Source organism: Drosophila grimshawi, unplaced genomic scaffold (genome assembly GCF_018153295.1).
Source record: "Drosophila grimshawi isolate 15287-2541.00 unplaced genomic scaffold, ASM1815329v1 contig_848, whole genome shotgun sequence".
In the NCBI taxonomy this organism is placed as follows: Eukaryota; Metazoa; Arthropoda; class Insecta; order Diptera; family Drosophilidae; genus Drosophila; species Drosophila grimshawi.
Genome location: NW_025063692.1, coordinates 4,866,839 through 4,890,663, shown reverse-complemented (window position 1 = coordinate 4,890,663; position 23,825 = coordinate 4,866,839). Strand labels below are relative to the sequence as shown.

At 43.1% G+C, this 23,825-nt stretch overlaps 5 protein-coding genes across 6 annotated transcripts; 3 read left to right on the top strand and 2 right to left on the bottom strand.

The window, feature by feature from the left end:
- Positions 1-21: 21 nt before the first annotated feature.
- Positions 22-1,697, top strand: LOC6566246 (DNA damage-regulated autophagy modulator protein 1). Its single transcript, XM_001991963.2, has 4 exons — positions 22-191; positions 291-412; positions 747-1,134; positions 1,197-1,697. The coding sequence occupies exons 1-4, from the start codon at positions 127-129 to the stop codon at positions 1,360-1,362; spliced, it is 741 nt and encodes a 246-aa protein (XP_001991999.1). The 5' UTR covers positions 22-126; the 3' UTR covers positions 1,363-1,697.
- A 1,096-nt stretch (positions 1,698-2,793) lies between these two features.
- Positions 2,794-6,632, bottom strand: LOC6566245 (cyclin-L1). Of its 2 annotated transcripts, none has more exons than XM_001991962.3 (3): positions 5,818-6,632; positions 4,060-4,947; positions 2,794-3,251 (listed from the first exon to the last, which is right to left on the bottom strand). In XM_001991962.3, exons 1-3 carry the CDS (start codon positions 6,516-6,518, stop codon positions 2,987-2,989), a joined length of 1,854 nt encoding a protein of 617 aa, XP_001991998.1. In that variant the 5' UTR covers positions 6,519-6,632; the 3' UTR covers positions 2,794-2,986. The 2 variants fall into 2 exon arrangements, with proteins under 2 accessions (XP_001991998.1, XP_032594688.1); XM_032738797.2 differs by having other exon boundaries at positions 4,060-4,966; positions 5,818-5,854.
- Positions 6,633-7,070: 438 nt separating this feature from the next.
- Positions 7,071-13,679, top strand: LOC6566244 (DNA topoisomerase 1). The gene is made up of 9 exons (XM_032738870.2): positions 7,071-7,181; positions 8,530-8,756; positions 8,824-9,343; positions 9,452-9,997; positions 10,075-10,160; positions 11,257-12,386; positions 12,452-12,702; positions 13,266-13,459; positions 13,531-13,679. The coding sequence occupies exons 1-9, from the start codon at positions 7,155-7,157 to the stop codon at positions 13,631-13,633; spliced, it is 3,084 nt and encodes a 1,027-aa protein (XP_032594761.1). The 5' UTR covers positions 7,071-7,154; the 3' UTR covers positions 13,634-13,679.
- Positions 13,680-17,210: 3,531 nt separating this feature from the next.
- LOC6566243 (fl(2)d-associated complex component) lies at positions 17,211-22,287 on the top strand. Its single transcript, XM_032738563.2, has 3 exons — positions 17,211-18,811; positions 19,084-20,735; positions 21,231-22,287. The coding sequence occupies exons 1-3, from the start codon at positions 17,394-17,396 to the stop codon at positions 21,878-21,880; spliced, it is 3,720 nt and encodes a 1,239-aa protein (XP_032594454.1). The 5' UTR covers positions 17,211-17,393; the 3' UTR covers positions 21,881-22,287.
- A 310-nt stretch (positions 22,288-22,597) lies between these two features.
- Positions 22,598-23,774, bottom strand: LOC6566242 (serine protease SP24D). The gene has a single exon (XM_001991959.2). The coding sequence runs from the start codon at positions 23,449-23,451 to the stop codon at positions 22,681-22,683; it is 771 nt and encodes a 256-aa protein (XP_001991995.1). The 5' UTR covers positions 23,452-23,774; the 3' UTR covers positions 22,598-22,680.
- Between the last annotated feature and the right edge of the window lie 51 nt (positions 23,775-23,825).

Sequence of the window (23,825 nt, the reverse complement as noted above, 5' to 3'; positions counted from 1 at the left end):
AAAACAAGTTGGCAGCACTGCGGAGAGAACCCAAACACGGAAATTTATCTTTGTGTTGCCAATACTTGACTTACAATTGGCATTTGATAGTTTCTGTTTCTTGTTTCTTTTTCGGCTGTTGACATTATGTCGAATATTTACTTATTGCCGGTTGCCACCTTTCTCATCTTTCAGGTGACATTCCTGGGCACGTAAGTCCTTAAAAAGAAAACAAAGAAAAGAAAACGCAGTTGTTATTGTTTTGTTTTTTTGTTTTTGTAACTTTTCCATATTTTGCGGCGTATTTACAGCTATATTGTGGCCGTGCTGGAGGGACATGTGGTGCCCACAGTGCCGTACATAAGCGATGCGGCCGCCTATTCACCGGAAAGCTGCATTTTCGGTCAGCTTATTAACATTGGCAGCGTTCTCTGTAAGTTGCAAGCCTCATTTCGTCCAGAATCCGATCAAAGCTCAAATATTAGAGCGTGAGTCATAAACAGATTGATAATTATCCACAGCACGGCACTGTCATATTGCCCTGTACTCATTGCGAGCGGGGTATATTGGCTAATGCCAACTAATACTGATATGTATATATATTTTTATATAAGTACTCAGTTGAAATATTTATATATAACAAACCAAAAAAAAATGTTAGGATTGGAGCAGCATTTCATTCATGTCTGCTCCAGGGTATCTGTTGGTCCCACACCATAGACACTTGTCATTGTTCTATTTATCTCTCTATTTCTCTCTCTTACTAGTGGGAATCACAATTTATGTGCGATATCGTCATGTGTTGCAATTGTACGAACATCATCCGGACCTAGATGCCGCTGTGCTACGCCACAATCGGCTGGCACTCTGGTTCGGCATGTTTTCCTGCTTGGGGATCAGTTTTGTGGGCAACTTCCAGGAGACGAATGTGCGTATTGTGCACTTCATTGGTGCGTTCTGTTGCTTTGGCTGTGGCACCCTATACTTTTGGATGCAGGCTCTCATTACGTACATGGTATACCCGATGGCTGGCACCAGAATCATCGCGCACATTCGTCTGACGATGGCCGTCTGCTGCACAATATTGTTCATAATGCTGGCCGTGACGGGCGTCATGTCCCACATTCTTTTCAATGGCCAAAATCCTCGAAAGTGGTAAGTGAATCATGTTTTCTTTGACATTGTACATACATCAATTGATTTTCTCTATTTTGCAGGTATCCGTCCGACGGTGGTTGGTATTATCATGTGGTTAGCACCATCTCGGAATGGATTATTGCGACAATCTTTAGCTTCTTCATACTGAGCTTTACGCCCGAGTTTCGGGACATTTCGCTGCACCATCCGCAAATCTCGCTGCTCTCCTACACTATGACAGTGTAGATATGTATTGTGCTGAATGAGCTGCTATGTCGATATATTCCTTACGCAGAGCTGAGATCAGGGGGAGCTCATCTTCAAAATGATGCGCCAAGGATATGAGAGCTAATGCTCCTGCTCCTGCTCTTGATCTTGATCCTGATATAAATTATTGCCTAAGTACCAATATGTAGATCGTTTATTAAATACGTCAAACACAGACCGTTTATGGTCAAAAATGCGATCCAACTCCTGCTTATTTGGTGCGATTCACAATAACTTATAAATAAACCTGCACTCGAGTTGATATCAATTCCAAAATTGGCAAATATTCAAATAAATGTCGCAACAATTTTTAAGTGATTTATTTAGCCAAACAACGTCAGACATCGATTTGCATGGAAAACACCAACACAATAAAGCTCTGGATTATAATCTTAATCAACTTAATTTCGAGGTTTTCAAAATTGTATATTGAAAATTGTTGAAAAAACATGGATATTACATACATCGGAGGACTTAAATCAATCATAAAGGCTGCCAGAAATAAGATTTAACGCCTGCCACATGCCCTGTCAGAGAGACGTTGCAATGCTGCTGCCAGAGGCAATTGGCGCATGCGTAAACACAGCTGTAGTCACAATAATAGAACCCATGCACACCTATGTTTTGGGCAATGTTTAAAATGCTCAAAATATAGTTGAAAAATTATGAATATTTTATTTAAACACAAGCTGAAGATAAGTAAAGATTAACATTTGGTATAGCTATTCAATTTATTACCAAAAATAAAATTAAGCTGTTTAAATTTAATAGTTTTGATATATTTTTTATTAAGCTTTATTATATATTTTTCTATTATCCGGCGGGAATTATTTACAACAAAAATTGCTTAAATGTTTGGCAGGAAAACTAATTAAAAAAAAAAAGAATTTTCCGGAATAAATACGAAAATTTGACTTTTTCCATTGGACCGTTCCCGCTTTCCCCTATAACGACACCCAAAATCGCCTGTACGACGAAGATGCCGAAAAAGTCACTTCCTTTCACACCAATAGCGGCAGATTGGAAAAAGCCAATCCGCGACTATTTCTACTATTTCAACGGTGGCCGACAATAGCCTGGCAGCAAATGCAATGATCTATGCAACCACGAGAAATCTGTGGTTTTCCTTAATGAAATATTTCGACTGATTACGTACAATGCAGCCAGTTGTGACACCTACACGGATGCCATTAGTAAGCAGTGCAGCCGCGATTACGAAACTTTTCGCTTGGATGACGAAGATGAGGCCGAAGGCTAAAATGGCTTAAAGTTCAGCGTGCATTTTTATAATTTATTGGTTGCAGATAACTGATTTCAAATTTCTATCCTACCAAAAAATTGCCAAATTGTAAACATAAAATAAATATACAAATTGTCGGAAAAACAATATTACAATTATCAAACCGGGTATTAATATAAGATATTATTTTTATTGTATTCTAAAATAAAAATTAATATGCGCCATTTATGGAATTGTACATTTATTCGATTCAACAATAATTCGATACAATGTTGTATTTGAAGATATAATTTCAGTCTCCCCACTGTATCGAAATCGAAATAAATATATCAATTATTAAAAAAAATATGTATAAAGTGTTGATTATCGTTTCCGATCTCTGGAACGTTCGTTGATGTTATCGCGATGCTTGTGTCCACCTCGGCCACCTCCTACTCCACCTCCTCCTCCACCACCACCACCTCCACCACCACCTCCTCCACTGTTACGGTTTGAGGAGTAGCGAGACTTGCCGGAATTGGAGCCGGAGTTGCGGTATTTATCGTTATCGCTAATGTTGTTGCTACCCGTCGTATTGCTGGAACGATCCTTTTTTATATAGTAATCGGAGCGTTCTCTCGACGATTTCCTGCGCAATGAAATCAAATAGAACATTGAATTTTATCTGTATATAACTATTTATGCTATAAACTGTTTATCTGCTTATCCTAAGTTTTGCATTGTCCGCTCATTCGCATGTACTCAAATATTAATCTCTCAATAGTTCTGTACCCACTCCGTTTTTGACTGCCGAATGCGTCGCGACATTAAACTAATAAAAGTGTGATTCCTGCATATCTTGTTTGTATACGCTGGAAAACTGTGCGCTTAGATCTAACAAATCCAACATAACAAATTAACAAAACAATCAAAAAATTAACGAAACAAATTAACAAAACAATCAAAAACAGAAAACAAGTAAAAACGTTAATGTGTAAGTGATTAATATAATGGTCTAGCTTAATACAAGGTCTAGCTTTTATTGCTATCGATTATGGATTAACCTAAGTGTTTTCCTCTCAGATAAACATGAAGATCAAATTTTCTTCAACCAATCTTGATAAAGTCGACAAAATAATTTGCAAACATATCAAACCCAAATTGCAAAGTTATATCTTTGAAATTGATCAGCGTGATCAAACTTAAAAACGTAAAAATAAAAAAATTGATATTCGCTTGATAAAAATGAAACAAATACAAGAAGCTAAATTTGAAATTTGAACTCTTTAGTTCCCAAAATGAAAATCTCTGAGATCGGACGGACAGTCAAAGAAACAGACGAATGGACAGATTAAATCAACTCCCCATTTTGAACAGATTCAGGGCAAGTATTGGATTGATTAGGTGATTAGTGATTAGTGGGAAAGTAGGATCATGAAAGTGGCATTGGATTTTACCTCTTACGGTGTTTGCTGTGCGGCGAACTGGAGCGCGTCGGGGAGCGCGAATAGTGTCGTGATTTCTTTTTGTGCTTAGGCACCGAACGTGAACGGGAACGCGAGGAGCGACTTCTGTCCCGTTCACGATCACGTTCACGTTCACGCTCCCGATCCCTGTCACGATCCCGATCCCTGTCCCTGTCTCGATCGCGATGCGATTTTTTGCTGCGCTCCCGACTCGCCGATCGGCTGCGCGAATGCGAACGCGGCGTTCGCGACAGCGTTCGTGAACGAGAACGAGAACGGGTGCGGGAGCGTGAATCCTTCTTGGGTGATTTTTCCGCGGGCAGTGGAATGGCACGCTGTATGAAACCGCCCCAGGCATTGTGCGAGCCATTATTCCGATCGACAGTGATGACGGCGGGCGGTGTATTCGCCTCCTTGGTCTTGTTCCTTGCATCAATATAGCGCTTCTTCAGCTCCTCGACAGATGCCTCCAGTTTGTCGACCATCGGTTTGGCACGCGTATACAGCTCCATGATGCGGTAACAGATGTCGGTGATGCTTGCCATCGGCACTCGGAATACGCCAAACCAGGGCGGACTATGTGGCAGCGATATATTCAATTTGCGTGCACTCAAATAGATGCAGGCGCAGGCAATCGCCTCCGGCGTATAACGCATAAAGACGTCCGTACGCAGCGAATCATTCATAAAGTTCCAGGCCATCTGCATCAGTTTCTCGTGCTTCTCGTACTGCAACACCTGCAGATACATCACGATCAGCTTGTGCGGATGCTTCACGTGCACACAGAAGCCCAGTTCATTTAGTACGCGACGCTCCGCCTTAATCACCTGCATCTTCAGGTTTGTATAGTATTGATCCAGCACCATCGATGCGATTTCTCTGCAATGTTAATTAAGAACTAAATGCGAAAATCTTCTGATGCCAATAGATAATTCCAATGGGTAATATATTGATGGGTGTAGCCTGGAGATACCTATCTTTGAAGAAGGTTCCTAGTTAGTTGCCCCCCAAGTTTGTCTATAAAAATGCTGCAGATATACGCTTTCAAGCATTTTGGGGGCAGTATTGGGCGGGACCGAAAAGAAATTGTTGCAGAAGGTAGGAACCTTAATCTGCCTTTCAAAGTTCAGGTAACTTTCGCTCTTAGATTGCGGAAGAGGAGTGTTATTAGCAATATACGGTTAAGATTTTGTCACTTTACCTCTCAGATTGTGAGAGAGATTTACATCATCAGGTATATCGGTTTTGGAATCCGGAATGGGCGTGGCTAGCCAATTTTTTTTTATCGATCTTTAAAGGGAATTACTAGTAACATATTCTCAACACTTTGTGACTGCAGCTTAAGGATTGAGGAATATACAGCCATTTAAGATTTTTACGGGCGATGTTCCTGGGGCGGCAGTTGTGGGCGTGGTCTGAAAATTTATCTGCCGACCAGCAAGCTACTTTCCAAGTTTGATTTTGGTACTTAAAGGCTCTAATGCAAAAATGCGAAGATAAAGTCATTCCGATTTTGGGGTGGGCGCGGCTAATGCCGATCTTTGAAGGACACAGCCAACCAACGAAAATTTGTGACTGTAGCTTTGAAATTGTAGGAGGATAGGCAGTTTGATCGATTTTAATTTATCGATTTTTATCGATTTGGTAGCCTCAATTAGCAATATACTCTTTCTTCTTTGATAACCTTCGATACAGAGTATATAAAAGGTAAAGAAAAAGAAAGAGAGAATATCGAGAGGGAATACTCACTTTTGGGCGCGCACTTGCTTGATATGATGGAAGACATTGATGACGTCTCGGATGCGACGCGGTGCCTCCTCAATTTTGGAGGCAAGGCAAACACAGCTCATGGCCACCGTTTCCATGTTGTGACGCACAAAGCTCTTCGAGTAGAAGAATCGCTGGAAGAGTACCTGGCCGGTGGCCATTGCCACTTGGGGCAGACGTAGCAGAATGCCAGCAGTTTGGATTAGCTCACAGCCAAGAATGCGCAAATCCTTTTCCGTCTCATGATCGAGCCCATCCAAACTGGATGGGGTCACATCGATTTTCTCCTCCGGTATCAAACTGTTCTCCAACGTCAGCACAATCGTATTAAATAGACGTGGATACACTGGCTTAACGGCATCGCCGCCATCTGTCGCTGTGCCAGTGCTGCCATCGTTGTTTACAATGTTACTGCTGCTGCTGCTGTTGTTGTTGTTGCTGCTGCTGCTGCTATTGCTGTTGACATTGATATTGTTGTTGTTAGAGATGTTCACGCTGTTGTTCGAGTGCAGGGCGCTGACCGTGAGTACATTGCCAATTGTTTGCAACGTCGTTACTGTTCCCGTTCCCGTCACCATTCCCGTTCCTGTTCCTGTTCCATTTCCCGTTGCCGTGTTAAGCGTAGTGTGAATGACGCCAGTCGTGGCCACGGCCACAGCTGCCGCTGCACCACGACTGGTCATTTGGCGTTTTGCACTTGCTTCTTTCGAACGAACACAAAAACACAAAAAAAAATGCTTTGTGTAATATGTTATTCTATACGTATAATTTCTGAATACATGTGTGTATAAACGTGAAAAAGTGAGCACTTAAATGTTTGCAAGCAAAAAAACCGAAGCGCAAAAAAAAAAAAATACCAAAATATCATTTTTATGCAGCGACACTTATCGATGTAATTGTTGTTCCCTCGCTTCTCGCGAAAACTATCGAGTTGTGCGGAGTGTACATCTCTAGAACCGCATACAGTTCGAAGTAGATTCCATACGAACGTGTTCGCGTGGCCGCTGCGCGCTGTTGTAAAAGGGAAAGACTATTTTCTAAGTGTTAATATATTAGGAACTTTTGAAAAAAAATACATTTCTTGTGTATCTTGCAATAAATGCTCAAGCACAAATACCGCTAGCAATCGAGTCTAACGTCGACTACTAACGTACATATATATATATATATATATATATACATATATATGTGTATATATTAATCGACAATATATAGAAAAGTGTATTTAAGCAAGAAGAAAAAAAAGTAAAAGAAAGAAAAAAGTGAAGTTGGTGAAAAAAGCCGAGAGCGCCGCACTGCCTACTGAGAAATTGTGCAAAATGAGTGGGGATGTGGCTACAGAAAATGTAAGTAATTTTGCGACACAAATATATTTTATGTAATTTTTCATCTCTGTTGTGTGTCCGTCTGTTTGCAAGTGCATTGACGAAACACGGTGCTAACATGTTAATTTGATATGAAATGCATAAGTTCCGCTGGCAAGTAAAAGTAGTAGCAAAAGCAAAAGCAGTCGTCAGTGCAAGTGGTGATAGACCTGCGCCCAAATCATGCGTCGCAGTCTCATTGCAATAAAAGAGTAAAAGGCCTTTGGTAATTTACGAAAATGGCGACAATGCATGCAAGTAGTAGTAGGCATAGGCAGAGACACGGCAGCGACAGAGGCAGACAAGAGACGGCAGGCCGACAATGTGTATTTAGCACAGTGTGACCGATTATTCGCTGCTCTAAATACTAGCGCGGTATTTTGCGTGCACTTTTGCTGTTGCTTGCTTGCCTTGTTGTTGTTGATTGCTCAAAATGGTTCGTATTTTAATCTTTCTGATTGGCACTCACAATCCAACACAGATCTCTCTCTGTCACTGCAATTATTATATCTGTCGAAAATCGTTCACGTTTTCCTTCATGTATTTAGTAGCAATGATGTTTAGTTTTCGATTATATTTCGTCTGAATTGTGTTGTAGTATTTTTGGAAGTGCGATATTTTATTGATCGTACGAGTTGGTCACACTGCGCAGCCTGCCAAAGTAATCACATGTGTGTACGTACATTTCTAGTCACATACACACATATCTACCTACATACTTATATATGCATATGTACGCAGCAGCAAAAAAAAAAATAATAACAGCCTTGATCCGCTGTTTTTACACCGTTCACACGTTGAAAATTATGCACAACAACAACAGAGAGTAAACGTCGGTCATTACCCCATTCGCTCCCTCCTATTGTCTACAGTTGTCATCATATGTATCTTCTTGCCCATTTGTATATATATATATATATATGTAAAATACATTTCAAATATTGTTAGGGTTGATTTTTCACCACGTGGTGGTGGTCTGGTGTGTGTGTGTGCCTATGTTTCAATTACATATGAAACACACACATATATTCGAATACGTAGCTATTTTGTACAAATCATTGACAATTGACTTGTGCACAGTTGCTACTTAAATGTGTCACACACATACACATGCACGTACGATCACACAGGTAGTCAGTGAAGAATGCTTCATATTGTTTTACAGTTACAACTACATGCACACACTCACACATACACATGCACGCATGCATAAATGTCAATTAGAAATGTGTAAAATTTACATGCATACATACAAGCATATGTCTCTGTATGTGTATGTGTGTGTGTATGTATTTTTTATGATCCATTCTCAAATTAGCTTTACTTGCAGAATTTACACGTGCAAAATGGCGGCACTTGCGAAGTGCAATGGAATGGTGTAATAACTACAAATGGACACCATCACCATCATCATAGCAGCAACAACAGCAGCAGCAGCAGTAAACATAAATCATCCAGCAAGGATAAGCATCGTGATAAGGACAGAGGGGGCGATCACAAAAGCTCCAGTTCCAGTTCCAGCTCAACCCGTGAACATAAAAGTAGCAGTAGTAGTCGGTAAATATTCTCTCTCGCCTCTCTCCTCTCGATTTTCTCTTCATTTTCTTATCTTTAAATTTTGCAGGGATAAGGACAAGGATAAACATAAGAGCAGCAGCAGCTCCTCAAGTGGCAAGCATCGGGATAAGGACCGAAGTTCATCATCATCATCCTCGTCCACTCATCGCGATAAGGACAACAAGCACAAGTCTTCATCATCATCATCGAGCCATCATCACAAGAGCAGTAGCAGCAGCGGCAATCGCTCATCTTCCAAGGATAAGGAGCGTCGTGAGAGCAAGGATCATCGCAGCAGTAGGGACAAGCACAAATCCTCATCATCATCGAGCTCCTCGCGCCACAAAAGCTCCTCCTCATCATCGAAAAGCAAACATTCCAGCTCGAGTTCTCGACATGGAGGCTCCTCCTCAGCAGCAGCAACGAAAGATCCCAGCTACGATGGTGTCTTCGTTAAGCCAGAGCCAGTTGCACAACAGCAGCCACATCCAAATGAACATCATCATCATCAACATCAACAACATGTCGATGATCCACTGCAACTCCAATACCAACAGCAGCAGCAACAATTGCAACTGCAACAACAGCAGCAGGAACAATTGCAACTGCAACAACAGCAGCAGCAACAATTGCAACTGCAACAACATCAGCAGCAGCAACAGCAACAATTGCAACTGCAACTGCAACAGCAACAACTCCAGTTGCAACAACAACTTCAGTTGCAGCAGCAACAACAACAGCAGGCTGCATGTAATGGGTATAAGAATGGCTACGAGGAGCACATCATGGATGTCAAAAAGGAGGAGTCGAGGGAGAACTTTGATTTATCGCAAGCGAGCTCGTGTGATTACTCCTTGTCCCAGTTTCGATCCGACGAGCCTTCGTTTGTTGTTTCCAAGCGGGAGGAGGAGGCCAGTTATGCAGAGGAAGATAGCGCCTTGAACGATGATGATGATGATGACGATGATGGTCGCAATAACAACGATAACGATGATGATGAAGATGTGCCATTGGCAATGCGTAAGCGGAAACAGGAACCGGCCGATGAATCGATGCATGGCTTAGATGACGACGATGATGATGACATTCCCTTGCTGGCGCGTAAAAAGATCAAGAAGGAGACAAAGGACAAGGATAAGGACAAAGAGAAGGAGAAGAAAAACAAGAAAAAGCGACTCAAGGAGGAGCACGATGATGACTACGGCAGCAACTTCAAGTCCAAAAAGAAAAAGGTTAAAAAGGTAAACCAAAAAAAAAGATCAGCAGCAAAATAAATGCCGAATCTTTCAACTCTTCCATTCGTTCGATTCCATTGCAGGAGCATGAGATCAAAGCGGAGCACGCTTCACCCACCAAACATTCGCGCAAAATCAAAAAGGACGAAGAGGAGGAAGTGTGGCGATGGTAAATGACTTACTACTATTTAAATATAATAATAATAATATCTAATGAACAAATTAATTCGAACGTCTCGCGAAACTCGAGTGCCATCGACAATATAACATATATAATATTGTCTCGAAATTCTTTATAATTTGAAACTTAAATTTCTTTATAATTTGAAACTTAAATTTCTTTATAACTCAAACTAGAAATTCGAATACAAAATTCGAATTCATTTACAACTCCAAATTCCAAATTCTTCATAAACTCGAAACTCAAATTACATTACAATTCGAACTTGAAATTATACATAATTCGATATCGAAACTCAAAAGTCTTGCCCATGTCTGACTAAATACTCGAAGTTCTTTATAACCCCAACTCGAAATACATTGTATTTCGAATTAGAATTTGTTGCTTGTTACGAAAAAAAAAAAGTTTATTAATTATATTATTTAAGTTAAGTTTAAAATGATTTTAATGCATATTTTAAAACTTTAGAAAATCGAAACGTATTGAAAATGATTATGCTAAACGACGATATTATTAATAATAAGCAAAACAAGCAATTGTGCATATCTGCATATATTTATATATGCGTGTGTGTGCGTGTGCGTGTGTCTGCTTCTGTCACTGTATGTGTGTATTAAGTCTGAATGTCACTGACCTATATTTTTGAAAGTCACATTTGGCAGCGACGACATCGAAATGAGTAGTGAGCAATGCTTTTTTTTTTTATCTTGTTCTTCTTTGTTGATTTTTGGCCATTCGCCGGGGCACGCGTGCGTCAGCTGTGCACACAACAATTGAATTTGAGGTTATGTTTGCAGGTTGGCATATTTGCGTAATGCATGACTGACAAATAACAAATTACTAGAAATAATATAATAAAAGAAAGCAAGGCAGAGGCAGAGAAACAAATGTCGCTGTTGCTATCGTTGCTGATTGCAAAACGTGAAATAAACGTTCTATTTATCAAGCATCAGCAACGAAACGTAGCAACAGCAATTTCGGCCATTGGTATTAGTAAAAATCCAAATAAGAACAGCAAACGAAAATCGACAACAAAAATTAAACGTATTTTTGACGCATCATCATTGTCATTGTCATTGTCCAGGTGGGAGGAGAAGAGGCGAGACGATGGCGTCAAATGGACAACACTGGAGCACAAGGGACCCGTCTTTGCGCCGCCCTACGAACGTGTGCCGCAAAATGTGCGATTCTTCTACGATGGGAAACCGTTGGAGCTGAGCGAAGAGACAGAGGAGGCGGCAACATTCTATGCGAAGATGCTGAATCATGATTACTGCACCAAGGATGTATTCAATACTAATTTCTTTAAGGATTTCCGCAAAACAATGACCGTCAAGGAGAAGGAGATCATTAAAGATTTTCGCAAGTGCAATTTCCAGGAAATGTTTCAATTCTTCCAAGCCGAATCGGAGAAACGGAAAGCGGCCACCAAAGAGGAGAAACTCCTCAAAAAGAATGAGAACGAGGCGTTAGTCAAGGAATACGGTTTCTGTATGATTGATGGACATAAGGAGAAGATCGGTAATTTCCGCTTGGAGCCACCCGGTCTATTTCGTGGTCGTGGCGAGCATCCCAAAATGGGCATGATTAAACGTCGCATTGCCGCCGCCGATGTCTCCATCAATTGTGGCAAACAGTCCAAGGTACCACAACCGCCGATGGGCGGACGTTGGAAGGAGGTGCGTCACGACAACACCGTCACCTGGCTGGCCTCCTGGACGGAGAATGTGCAGGGACAGGTCAAGTACATAATGCTGAATCCATCGTCAAAGCTCAAGGGCGAAAAGGATCACATCAAGTACGAGACAGCCCGCCGGCTCGACAAGGTCATTGACAAGATACGCGCTACATATCGCGACGAATGGAAGTCGAAGGAAATGCGTGTCCGGCAACGGGCTGTTGCCCTCTACTTCATCGATAAACTGGCGCTGAGAGCGGGAAATGAGAAGGACGAGGATCAGGCGGATACCGTCGGCTGCTGTTCGCTGCGCGTCGAGCATGTCCAGCTGCACAAGGAGCTCAATTGCAAGGAGAATGTAGTCGTATTCGATTTTCCTGGCAAGGATTCTATACGCTATTACAACGAGGTCGAGGTCGAGAAGCGCGTCTTCAAGAATCTCGAACTCTTCATGGAGAACAAGAAGGAGGGCGACGATCTCTTCGATCGTCTCAACACCCAAGTGCTAAACGAGCATCTCAAAGAGTTAATGGAAGGTATGCATAACAATCCATAATACATTTAATCGAATATTCATTTATTTTGTTTGCTGTATTCGCAGGACTCACGGCTAAAGTATTTCGCACATATAACGCATCGAAGACACTGCAAAGCCAATTGGATCTGCTCACGGATGGGAGTGCAACCGTTGCCGAGAAACTGCTCGCCTATAATCGGGCCAACCGGGCCGTCGCCATACTCTGTAACCATCAGCGATCGGTGCCCAAGGGACACCAGAAGTCAATGGATAATCTGAAGGAGAAGATACGCGCCAAGCGCGACAACATTGATGACTGCGAGGCCGAATATCATGTAAGTTTATTGATTTGGTTGTAACTTCTGGCAGGCTATCACTCATCACTCCCCATTTGTTGGCTATATTTTTAGCTATACAATTTATTAACAAAAAAATTGAAGTCCTTAATCTTATTGTTTTTATTAAATTATTTAAATTTATCATTATAATAGTAATGGAATAGTAGTGAAGTTGTCTCAGGCTAGACTAAGCTGTAAAGACTAGTTAAATATTTGGAAATTAATAGCACGTTTAAACATTCCCAGATGAGAAACAAAACATTTGTTGTTTTGCCGAATGGAATGGGATTTTTCTTCATTTTGAAGATTTAGAAGAGCTCTCGGTTTGATCACAATAAAATGAGTAATTTATGCAACTCTTTATCTTATTTGCATATTTGTAATTAAAGATTGTAGCAATTGAATACAATTATTAAATTGCCATGTCATCGCTAGCAACTGTTAACAAAAATCACAGAAGCTGCATCGTCCACCTTATGTTAAAGGAAACCGTTTACGTTATGTTTGCATTGTGTTATTTGGTAATAAAATTGATATCGATGTTATTATTCGCAATACAGGATTTGAAGAAAGCAGCCAAGCGCGGATCGGTCAAGGAAAAAGTGAATGCCGATAAGAAGGCCAAACAATTGGAGCGCTTGAAGGATCAACTGAAGAAATTGGAACTACAAGAGACTGATAGAGACGAGAATAAGACCATTGCGCTGAGCACATCCAAACTAAATTATCTCGATCCACGCATATCGGTTGCCTGGTAATATCAATTTGATAATCTCTATATATATATATATATATATTTATTTATTAATCAATTATGCTTTGCAGGTGTAAAAAGAACGGCGTGCCGATTGAGAAGATCTTTAACAAAACGCAAAGAACCAAATTTCTTTGGGCCATACACATGGCCGATGAGAACTATCGTTTTTAAAAAGAAAAACAATCAAACAAACAAACACAACACAAACAACAAACAAACGATTGTTTTTTTAAATCTATATATACAAAAGTAAACAATTTACTACCCATACATATAAAGAAAATACACACAACAGCTACAATTAGAAGAACACAAGAGAGAACGATGCTGTCGGGCGTAACCGACTGCGAAATACTTTGATACCATACGTAATAAAAGTTGATAACAGGTAGCAAATACAGGTTGGGTTGGGTGTCGCTAAGAAATACTGTGCAAGTTTGTCTTTTAAATAAACGTTTCTTCCAAGTTTGGTACCGGCGGGAGTGGGCGTGGTCCAAAATTGTTTTCCCCGATTTTTTTAAGTTGTGTTACTAGCAATATACCTGTCAAATTGGGTGACTAGCTTTCAAATTGTTTGCGAAATATTATTTTTTCGATTTACACAAACCGATACACCTAGGTTTAGGGAGGCGTAGTGGGCGTGGCCATCCAATTCTATATCGATCTTTTAGCGGAGTTACATACGTTGAAAACTTGGTAACTAGCTTACAAATTGTAGACGATATGGGCACTCCAATTTTTACATTTTGTCTGGCACGGGCACAGACTAGTATATGTTCCAAGTTTCAAGACCCTATCTCTAAGGGTGCCGCAAAAAGTGGCGTTCATACAGACGGACAGACAGCATGCCGGACATTGCACAAAACCAATATACTATGACACCTCCTTCGGTATCAAAGTATAAAAAGCGTCGCCACTGCAAAGAGGATAAACAACAACAATATATTGTTGCCGAAGAGTTTACAGAGTACAATTTACAAGTGCTTGGTGATTTCTTTTTGAACTAGGCTGAAGTTTAACTTGACAGCAATTTAGTTAGTGGCAAGCAAGCAGTTAAAGCATACGAAACACAAACACACACAGACACATACAAACACACACACAGACATATACACCCCTATTACATAGAAAGTTATGTATCAGTATATATATGTATGTATGTGTATGTATGTATATATATATATATATATATATATATATATATATATATGTATATATATAGCCAAACCGCCGGAATACGTTATTTTTGTATGTTGTATAATTATGTCGTAACGAGAGAGAGACAGAGAGAAAATCAATTATTTTTATTTCTTATAGTTTTTTTTTTGTGTAAAGTATACTTATAGTTGATCTTCGTTTAGCAAAAAGTTTATACCTTATATTATATATCTACAATTTAAGTGAAAATTAATCCTTGTAGCCGACTTCTAGCATAGCATAATTTATTCGATTAGAGCAGCAAAGCGCAGTGCAAGATAAAAAAAAAACCAACAAAAACAAGAAAAAAATACCATGCAAGCTTATATATACTATTATGATTAATATTAAATACATTTACGTTGTAATTTTGTTCACAATACATTATGGCCTACACATATGTATGCAAATTGAAAAATGAATGTTCTTAAAGGTTTTCTTTTATCCGTGCAACCGTTTTGAGATGATCGTAACTCATTTTATAATTTTGTAATTTCTTGTAATTTTGGCATAACAAAAATTGAACAAAATTCGACTAGGTTTTTTTCTTTTTTTTTATAAAGAGATAGATGTGAGCTCTGCTTGACTGCTCCGGTTTGTCATTTTCGACAGGCCTCATTTTATTTTACTTTATTTTCTTTTTGTTTATATTACATATACATAATGCAATGTGTAATAAAGTTTCACAGAAATAAAACAAAAAAAAGTTTCAAATACAAAACAAACGCTTTTACAACAAACAAAGACTTTCGCACATAGACAGGTTTCAAATTATGTTTTGTTCGATAGACTAACAAATGTAAAAAAAAAAAAAAAAAAAAACAATCAAAACCCGAACAAGCAATAAAAAAAAACAATGCAACAAATAAATGATGATAGCAGTAGAAGCAGGCATAACAAAATCCAATGCACTTTAAGTTATAAAAGGAAAAGAGGAAAGAGACAAAAACACACCTTATAAATAGAGGATAAGTGAGTTAGGTTCGAAATTCGAATTCGATTCGAACTGCAAAATCCAATGCAAAATCATTCGAAACGGACATGCATACACACAGGTAGCCTTGATGATAACGGTAAACACACACATACACACAATGTATGTATGCATGTAGTTTTATAGTGTGTTTTAATTGTGGCGAAGCGCGATTCAGACAGAGAGTGCATGCATGCTCTTGATATGCAAATGCGTGCGCGGATATTATTATTTTTTACCGCAACACACGCACGCATAGCATTGGCAAATAAAAGGGAAAAGTAATTGATATGCATATGTGTAGTCGTATAATGAATTTTGTCTAATTTTTAGCGAACACGTGACGCTTTTTTAAAGTAGATCAATTTGACATTTTTGTCCTGTCCGTGTGTGCACACTGGCGCTGGCAAAAATAAAACGCTACACCATCCAAAACATACACACACACACTTGGCATATTAAATTATGATATAAGCAAAGAAAAAACAGCAAATCTAAGTTTAATGTAATTGTAATGGAATGATGCAAATATACGACAACAAATATATATATGTACACATACACACAGGTGTGTATACACATACACACACACACACACACACACACACACATATATTTCAAACTGAAAAAAGAACAAATTCATTGATTTTTTATTATATTTTGTATGCATAGCCATATTGCATTTGTTAGGCTAGAATCGAAAAGGCAGAGATAATATTAATATTATTTTATGCAGCACTATCGCCAATGTTCTTTTTTTTAAATTTCTTTTTATGATTTTGCTGCTTATGCTACGCATAATTAAATTGAACTGCTTAATAAATGCTCAAAAAGTGAGAAGCGAAAGAAAAGAAGACAGCAACATAACTGCAAATCGTTCATGGAGCGCCCCCAAGCAGTGCAAAATCAAGTAGCGCAATCCTAACCGAAAACAATAAAGTTGGAAATATTCTGATATCAATAAGAGATACCAGCTGATAACGGGTGCCAGGTGCAGCCAATAAATTGTGACTTTTAAAGGAGGTTCCTAGTAATCTTCCTTCCAAGCTGGGCTTTTAAATAGCGGTAGATGTAGAATTTTGTGCATTTTCTGCGGGATTGTGGGAGATGTGTGGGTTTATTGATATACGCTTTCAGACATCGATTTTGGCGATAATGGGGGCAGGTGTGGGCGTGGCCACGCAATTTTCGATTCTGATCTTTGAAGAACATTGCCAACAACCTACCAACTTTGTAACTGTAGCTTCAAAATTGTAGGAGATATGTGGCTTTATCGAAGTACGATTACCGATTCTATCGATATCGCAGCCTTCAAGTGGATGTAGCACCCCAGTTTTGACATTTTGACGCGCGTACAGATCAGTATATGTTCCAAGTTTCAAGTTTTGTGCATCTTGTTCGATTGTCGATAGGTTAAGATGTATGTGTATTTTTAAATGATATGTGTAAATTTAAATTATATCTGCCACATTAGCGCCATCTGTGTTTCGTCTACACGCCGTCTGTTGTCAGGCTGAGTGCCAGTGCTGTCAATGCGGCCAACGCTGCCAACACTGCCAATACATCGATGCGAATGCTGCACACTTATCGATAAATTGTGTAAAATGCAAGTCTAAATTAGAAAAATAAATAGACAGATAAATTGTAGCTGGAAAATTGTAAAATAAACGACGCCACATACGACACATAAGCCAGATAAGGCGCGGGAAAACGAGTGTGTTCGACTGTGTGTGTGTGTGTGTAACGCACATGTGCATTTAAATGGAAATGGAAAAAAAGACTAAGGAGCAAATGCGTCGGTATAAAAAGTCGCGGCACACGCATTCCAGCAGCGATAGCTCGAGTACAGAGACGGAAAGCGGTAGCAGCTCATACAGCAGCTCCGACAGCGAACGCGATCATCATGGTCACGGGCATCCGCATCCACATCCGCATCCACACCCGCATCAGAGAGTGGCAGTTGTGGAGCATCGTCATCATCGTAAGAAGAAGAGCTCGCGACGAGCGGGCAGCCCCTCGTCTTCCGGCGAGGAGCGTCGCAAACGGGATAAACGTGATCGGGATCGCGATCGTGACCGGGACAGAGATCATGTGCAGAAGAAGCTCGTGGCGAAGCGCAATCACATCAAGCGCAAGCTGAAGGAGGCCAGGCTCAAGAAGCGGGCAGCCGCCGCACTCAGTGGCCACGGACATCGCGCCCTCTCGCCGGCAACGCAGGCCAAGCTGAAGAAGCTGGCGGAACGCAAGCATATGCGTGCTGCCAGCAAGGAGCAGCGCGAACGAGAGCGCGAGAAGCTGCGCAGTGTGCATCGCGAGCGGGAGCGAGATCATCATCGATTGGGCAACAGCCGGTCGCCGACGGGCCTGGCCAGCACGACGACCACCACCAAGATACGCATCCATCAGGATGTGGGCAAGCGCCAGAAGAGTCCAGGCTCTGTCAGCAGCTTGGGCTTGGGTCCCCAGTGTATGCCCGCTGCTCGGATGCACCACACGCTGATGTCGCGTGAGAAGCTCATCATACAGACGAGGGCGCGCGGACGTACGCCGTCGCTGGAGCGCGAGCGGGAGCGAGAGCGGGAAAGGGAGCGCATCGAACGAGAGAGGGAGCGCGAGCGCTTGGAGCGGGAGCACGAACGGCAGCGACAGCACGAGCACAAGCTGCAGCGGCACGATGATCTGTCGCTGCGCGAACGCGAGCGGGACCGACGTGAGCGCGAACGTGAGCGCGCCGAGCGGGAGGCAGCCAGGGATAAGGAGCGTGCCGAGGCATTGGCCCGTTGCCAAGAGCGACAACGGGAGCGTGAGCGCTTAGCACGCGAGAAGATGCGTCGCCAGGAGGAGGAAGAGGGCGGCGGCAAAAAACCATATAGCGTTGTTGGCGTTGGTCGCGATCTGGACATGACCATGACCATGCCGTACGGCAGTCGGGAGCGTTCGCTGGAAGCTGTGGACCGTCCCGGACGACATGTGCGCGACAAACGCGACCTGGTCGATGCCTACGAACGGGAGCAGGAGTTCATCGAGGCGGAGCGTCACGGTCTCGTCCTCGATGAGATGCGTCGCTACGGCGGCGGCGGTGGCCAAAGACGTCGCGATCTCAGCCCCCTGCCGCCCGATCATTATCCGGGCAGACTGCGCGATCCGCGCGACATCTACTCGGAGGAGGAGCGCGAAAGGTAAACCCGAAAACCCAATAAAGCAAAACATACGATTCTGTTCGGCAATTGTAGTTGGCAATTGTACCCTGTAAATATATATGCAACTGATACTCGCGTATACCCTGTATTCACATATATGCACACCTCGGCAGTCAAATTGTCAATTTCTTCCTTGTCCTTGGAGCTTCAAAGCTCACTCCTCACACCTCTTTTAATGTCTAGGTGTGTATCTGTGGAATAAGATTTGAATTGGACTCATCAATTGTGTGTTGTGTTGTGCTGTGTTGCAGGGCGTATAAGCGTGCGTATATGGAGCAGCGTTACTCCAGGGAGCGGGAGGCGTGGCTGGAGGCGCGCGAGATGCGCGACTATCGTGAACTGGATGCCGAGGATGTGCTGTACGATGACCGCGAGCGCATGATCCGTGAACGTGAACGGGAACGGGAGCGAGAACGGGAGCGGGAGAGAGATCGCGAACGATTGCCATCGCGCGGTGATTATCGTGCTGAGTGGGAGCGCGAATGGGATGAGGATACTGGCTCTGCTGGCGGCGTTGGCGTTGGTTCTGGGGCTGCCAGTAACAATGCGACACCTGGACGTGCCAGCGGTTTCATTGGCGGACCCAAACGGCCGAAGCCACCAATCCAGCAAACAGCACAGCAGCAGCAGCAGCAGCAACAGCAGCAGCAGCAACAACAACAACAGCAGCATTCGGCATCGGAGCCCGACTGGGATGCCGATGAGCGAGAGGAGTGCGTCGCTGGTGGTGTGCCTGTGATTAAGAACGAGCCCGCCTGGCTGGAGCACGATCAGCGCGAGAAGCCGCGTGCCTGGCAGCAGCCCAACAACAACAACATCAACAACAGCAGCAGCAACAATAGCAACAACAACAGCAATGATTGGCGCGACAGCGACGAACCGAACTTTGGCCGGAGCAGCAATGTTACTGGTATTGAGGTGCAGGCGGCGCCACATCATGCGCCGAGTGCCTCGCCACATCATGCACCAAGCCAAGCCTCGCCACATCATCATCATCATGTGCATCCGCGTGGAGAGCGTGGTGGCGGCGCCGGCTGTGGCGGACGTGGCTTTCGACGTGGCGGCGGACCAGGTCATAATCATGGTGATCATGGCGAGCGCGGCTTCCGATCACATCCGCCCCCGTTGATGACGTTGCCGGTGCAGCCGCCCGGTGGCTATCATGGCGGTAGTTCGCGTGGCTTCCTCCACAAGCGTATGCCATATGGTGGCGGTGGTGGCAGTTATCTCAAGAAGCATCCGCATATGCAGCCCGTTGCAGCCACTGTGACAGTGTCCACTGTACAGCCGCCGGTGCATGTCCAGGCCAAGCCGACCAATGCGGCAGCCCAGGCCAGTGCTGTGGCAGCGGCAACCACTGCGGTCGCGGCGGCAAAGGCGGCCGCACAGAGCGCTGCAAATGCGACCACAAATCCGGGCATATTGGCACAGGTTAGCAAGCTGCCAAACATTAAGCAGGAGGATGCATCCGAGGACTCGGTAGGCACGCCAGAGCTCAGCACGAGCAGCGGTGCCGTCGAGCCGCCATCCTCGGAACAGATCCTATCGATGGATGCGTCGCTGCGCCAAGTGAAACAGGAGCCAAAGACAAACGGCGAACTGAGCGAGATCAGCGATAGTGATGATGATATACTGAACACAACCGACAAGGTGAAGCCCAAATGCGAACTGGAAATGGATGAGGAGACGCTGGCTAGCGCACAGGAGCTATCAACCGATGCACTCTCCCCCAGCGAAGAGCCCATCAAAAGCGAGGTGGACTCTCAGCCGGATCCGAATCCAGAGTCACCGGCCCAGGCAGAGGGACAGACACAGTCGAGCATTAAGAGCGAGGAGATCGACGAGGTGCTCGACTTTGAGGAGATCTCCGATGGTGAACTGGAAGAGGACGCCAGGAATAAGGGTAAGGGCAAACTGAACAATGGGAGAGCGTTGCAGTCGGACGTAACCGACTGCGAAATACACTGATACCAATAATACCAGCTGATAAACAGGGTGGGTGGGTGGTTGTAGAGAAGAAATACCGATCTTTGAAAGGGCTTTCTAGTAATCTTTGAAGGAAGTTACCAGCCTAAAGGGAGCCTGGGGGTGGCGGATGTAGGCGTGCCATATGCCGATCTTTGGAGGACAAACTACCAACTAAATTTGGGGACTGAAGTTTTCAAATTGTGGGAGATATGTTGCTTTATCGATTTGTGATTTGCGATTATCGATTTTTATCGATTTTTATCGAATTCCTAGCCTCCTAGTGGACATAGAACCCCAATTGCCCACACAGACGGACATTTCACAACACCGATATACTCTGAATACTTTCGGTACAGAGTATGCAATGCAAAAAAAATAAATAAATGAAACAAACGTGAAAAATTCTTAATTCGCTAATGTGTCTTTGCAGGCATTGGCGATGCGCTGGGCGTGGACTGGCAGGGCCTGATTGCTGAGACGCGACAGCAGGCATTGGATCATGCCGCACTGCAGGGTGTCGAGCGCATTACATCGGCCAAGCAGCGCTGGCAGCCACATCGCGTTCTCCTCGACATGGGCATTAGTTTTGAGATGGCCGGCGAACAGTATGCCCAACAGGTGCTCGAGGATTCGCGCAAGCAGCTCATGCTCGAGAAGCAAAAAGAGAAACAAAAGAAGCAGCAGCAACAGCAACAACAGCAGCAGCAGCAGCACTATCATCAATTCGATGTGGATGTGGGTGTAGTGAAGACGGAACCGGCGGAACACAAGCCGTTTGCCAATAGCAAATTGCCACTGTTGGACGACTACAGCGAATTGCTGAGTAGCGATCCGGTGGAGCCGCTGGCCTGCGTCCAAATGGGTTTGCGCAGCGTGGCCGCCGAACGGAGGCGTCTCGTTGGCAACGTTTGCGGCCCGGGCAGTCGGGCGCTCAGCGCTCGGCAGGATTTACGCTTGCGCCGCCAGCTGTGCGGATTGCCAGCCCGTGAATGCGAATTTCCGCGCAATGTGCCGCTGGTCAGCGATGGTTTGCGCTCGCTGGCCCGGAATATGTTCCAGCGCTCGCTCGATGTCAAATGAGATCCGATCACTCAACGTCGGCTCGAGCCGTACAGCTATAGACTTGATTTTCAAATCTATACCCATGGCCTGGACGATGGTTCAGTCGGCGAGAATGTGAACACTGACAATGTAAACGATGATGACCTGAGACGATGGTGATGATAGCAGCTGATGTTAACTGTTCCGCGGCTTCTCCAAAATTACCTTAATTAAGTCCGAGATTACAATATATATATGTGTGTGTGTGTGTGTGTATACATACAGTGCCGCTCAAGTGAATAGGTTCAAAACACTTCCACACATCATTTTCTTATTGATTTAATATTGGCTAAACTGAATAAGTACGTTGTGACTTAAGGCAATAATTCACCCGTTTGGTAAAAATAAACGAATTAAGTTTAAAATTAGTATTTGCTGAAAATGAACGAATTGGCGTCATTATAATTTTAACTTATATCAGATATAAATTCATTTATCGAGCACATATCGATCGAAGCAAAGTGAATTCAATTTGAAGCATACAAGCCAAAATAGAAGTTGAGATGTATGATAAAAATGCGAATATGATTTCGTGCACCTATTCAGTTGGTCGGCACTGTGTGTAGCTATCGAATTATATAATATTGATGTATATTAATGGATCACATATTTGTGTGTGTATTAAATCTAAATGTGCTTTTCTTCAATCCAAAAAAAAATCAAAAACAAAAACAACAAAACAAAACAAATCAAAAATTCATGTGGATAATAAACAATTTATTTCGAACCACGTTTTATTTGGCCATAGTTCGGGTAAGCCAAGTTGTAATTCATTTGGCTTACAAATCCGTGTTCGCCTTGATCCAGCTAACATGATAATAGACGCGTGCATAGCCGTCTGGATTGTTGCGGCCACAGCCACCGTAGACGAAGCCGGCAATGCCAACCACTTCGTTGTTGTAATGGGCTGGGCCACCGGAATCTCCATTACAGGCACCATTGTCTGCCTCATGGATAAGGCACAACATATTCGGATAGCCATAGTTAATACTTTCCTGGCATTCTTCCAGCGTCTGCGATGTGAGCGTATTATATTGCAGATACCGTGGTAGATCGCCACCTTGTCGTAGACGACCCCAACCAGAGATTATGATATCAGCGTGCGCTGGCGTATCTTTGCTGGGCAATCCAATTGCCTGGATGTACTCCGAGAAGATGAAGGGTGTCTCCATACGTATTACGGCCACATCGTTCAAAAAATTACCATAATCCTCGTGCACAGTGATGGCCGCCACCTGCTTGAGAACGCCGCCTTGGAAACGATCATTGCTGCCGGCGCGAACCGTCAACTGGCTGGTTGCATAGATGGCCAATTCGCCACCGTTATCGTAGGTAACACAATGCGCCGCAGTTAGCACATAGTTGGCCGAGATGATCGAGCCACCGCAATTGTGGGAGCCATCCTTGCGCAGCGATATTTGATGCGGAAACTGGCCCTTGTTGGCATCGACGCCGCCAACAATACGGCTGTCGATGGGATTGGGTGCTGCCTGGCAAATGGCAGCTAAAAGCACAATCGGGCCAATCACAGACACCAAGCTGGACAACATTGTGGCTAAAAGTCTAAGACTAAGACTCGTCAGTGCCAACTAGGGGCCTTTATAGACTGTCGATACTATCCGAAGCCATAATTGCTGATAAGCTAAGCAACATGCTCCGATTTCAGCGATTACAGCTGAGTAGCAAATATCTTATCGTCTGACATTCAGCAGAATAATTTATAGCTCTATTATTGTTATCAATTAGCCACTATCAATATTATTACCACTGCCTTGCCTTGCCTTGCCTTGCCTTGGGGTTCTTATGCTGCTCCAGTGCGTCCATCTCCCATTATAAATTTATACATATATAAATATATATTAACCAATTTGATGGCTCCAGAAGCAAGTTTATTTTATAGTCTAAAAAAGTGCAAATAAAAACC

Bases quoted from the DNA above. Each gene is read 5' to 3' on its own strand.
- LOC6566245 (XM_001991962.3), bottom strand. From the start codon at position 6,518: ATGACCAGTCGTGGTGCAGCGGCAGCTGTGGCCGTGGCCACGACTGGC. The intron at 4,948-5,817 runs GTGAGTATTCCC...TTAACATTGCAG, and splicing joins AAGCAAGTGCGCGCCCAAAA to AGAAATCGCATCGATGGTGC. The intron at 3,252-4,059 runs GTAAAATCCAAT...TTCATTGCGCAG, and splicing joins CACAGCAAACACCGTAAGAG to GAAATCGTCGAGAGAACGCT.
- LOC6566244 (XM_032738870.2), top strand. From the start codon at position 7,155: ATGAGTGGGGATGTGGCTACAGAAAAT. The intron at 9,998-10,074 runs GTAAACCAAAAA...ATTCCATTGCAG, and splicing joins AAAAGAAAAAGGTTAAAAAG to GAGCATGAGATCAAAGCGGA. The intron at 12,387-12,451 runs GTATGCATAACA...CTGTATTCGCAG, and splicing joins TCTCAAAGAGTTAATGGAAG to GACTCACGGCTAAAGTATTT.
- LOC6566246 (XM_001991963.2), top strand. From the start codon at position 127: ATGTCGAATATTTACTTATTGCCGGTTGCCACCTTTCTCATCTTTCAG. The intron at 192-290 runs GTAAGTCCTTAA...GCGTATTTACAG, and splicing joins CAGGTGACATTCCTGGGCAC to CTATATTGTGGCCGTGCTGG. The intron at 1,135-1,196 runs GTAAGTGAATCA...TCTATTTTGCAG, and splicing joins GGCCAAAATCCTCGAAAGTG to GTATCCGTCCGACGGTGGTT.
- LOC6566242 (XM_001991959.2), bottom strand. From the start codon at position 23,451: ATGTTGTCCAGCTTGGTGTCTGTGATTGGCCCGATTGTGCTTTTAGCT.
- LOC6566243 (XM_032738563.2), top strand. From the start codon at position 17,394: ATGGAAATGGAAAAAAAGACTAAGGAGCAAATGCGTCGGTATAAAAAG. The intron at 18,812-19,083 runs GTAAACCCGAAA...GCTGTGTTGCAG, and splicing joins TCGGAGGAGGAGCGCGAAAG to GGCGTATAAGCGTGCGTATA. The intron at 20,736-21,230 runs GTAAGGGCAAAC...GTGTCTTTGCAG, and splicing joins AGAGGACGCCAGGAATAAGG to GCATTGGCGATGCGCTGGGC.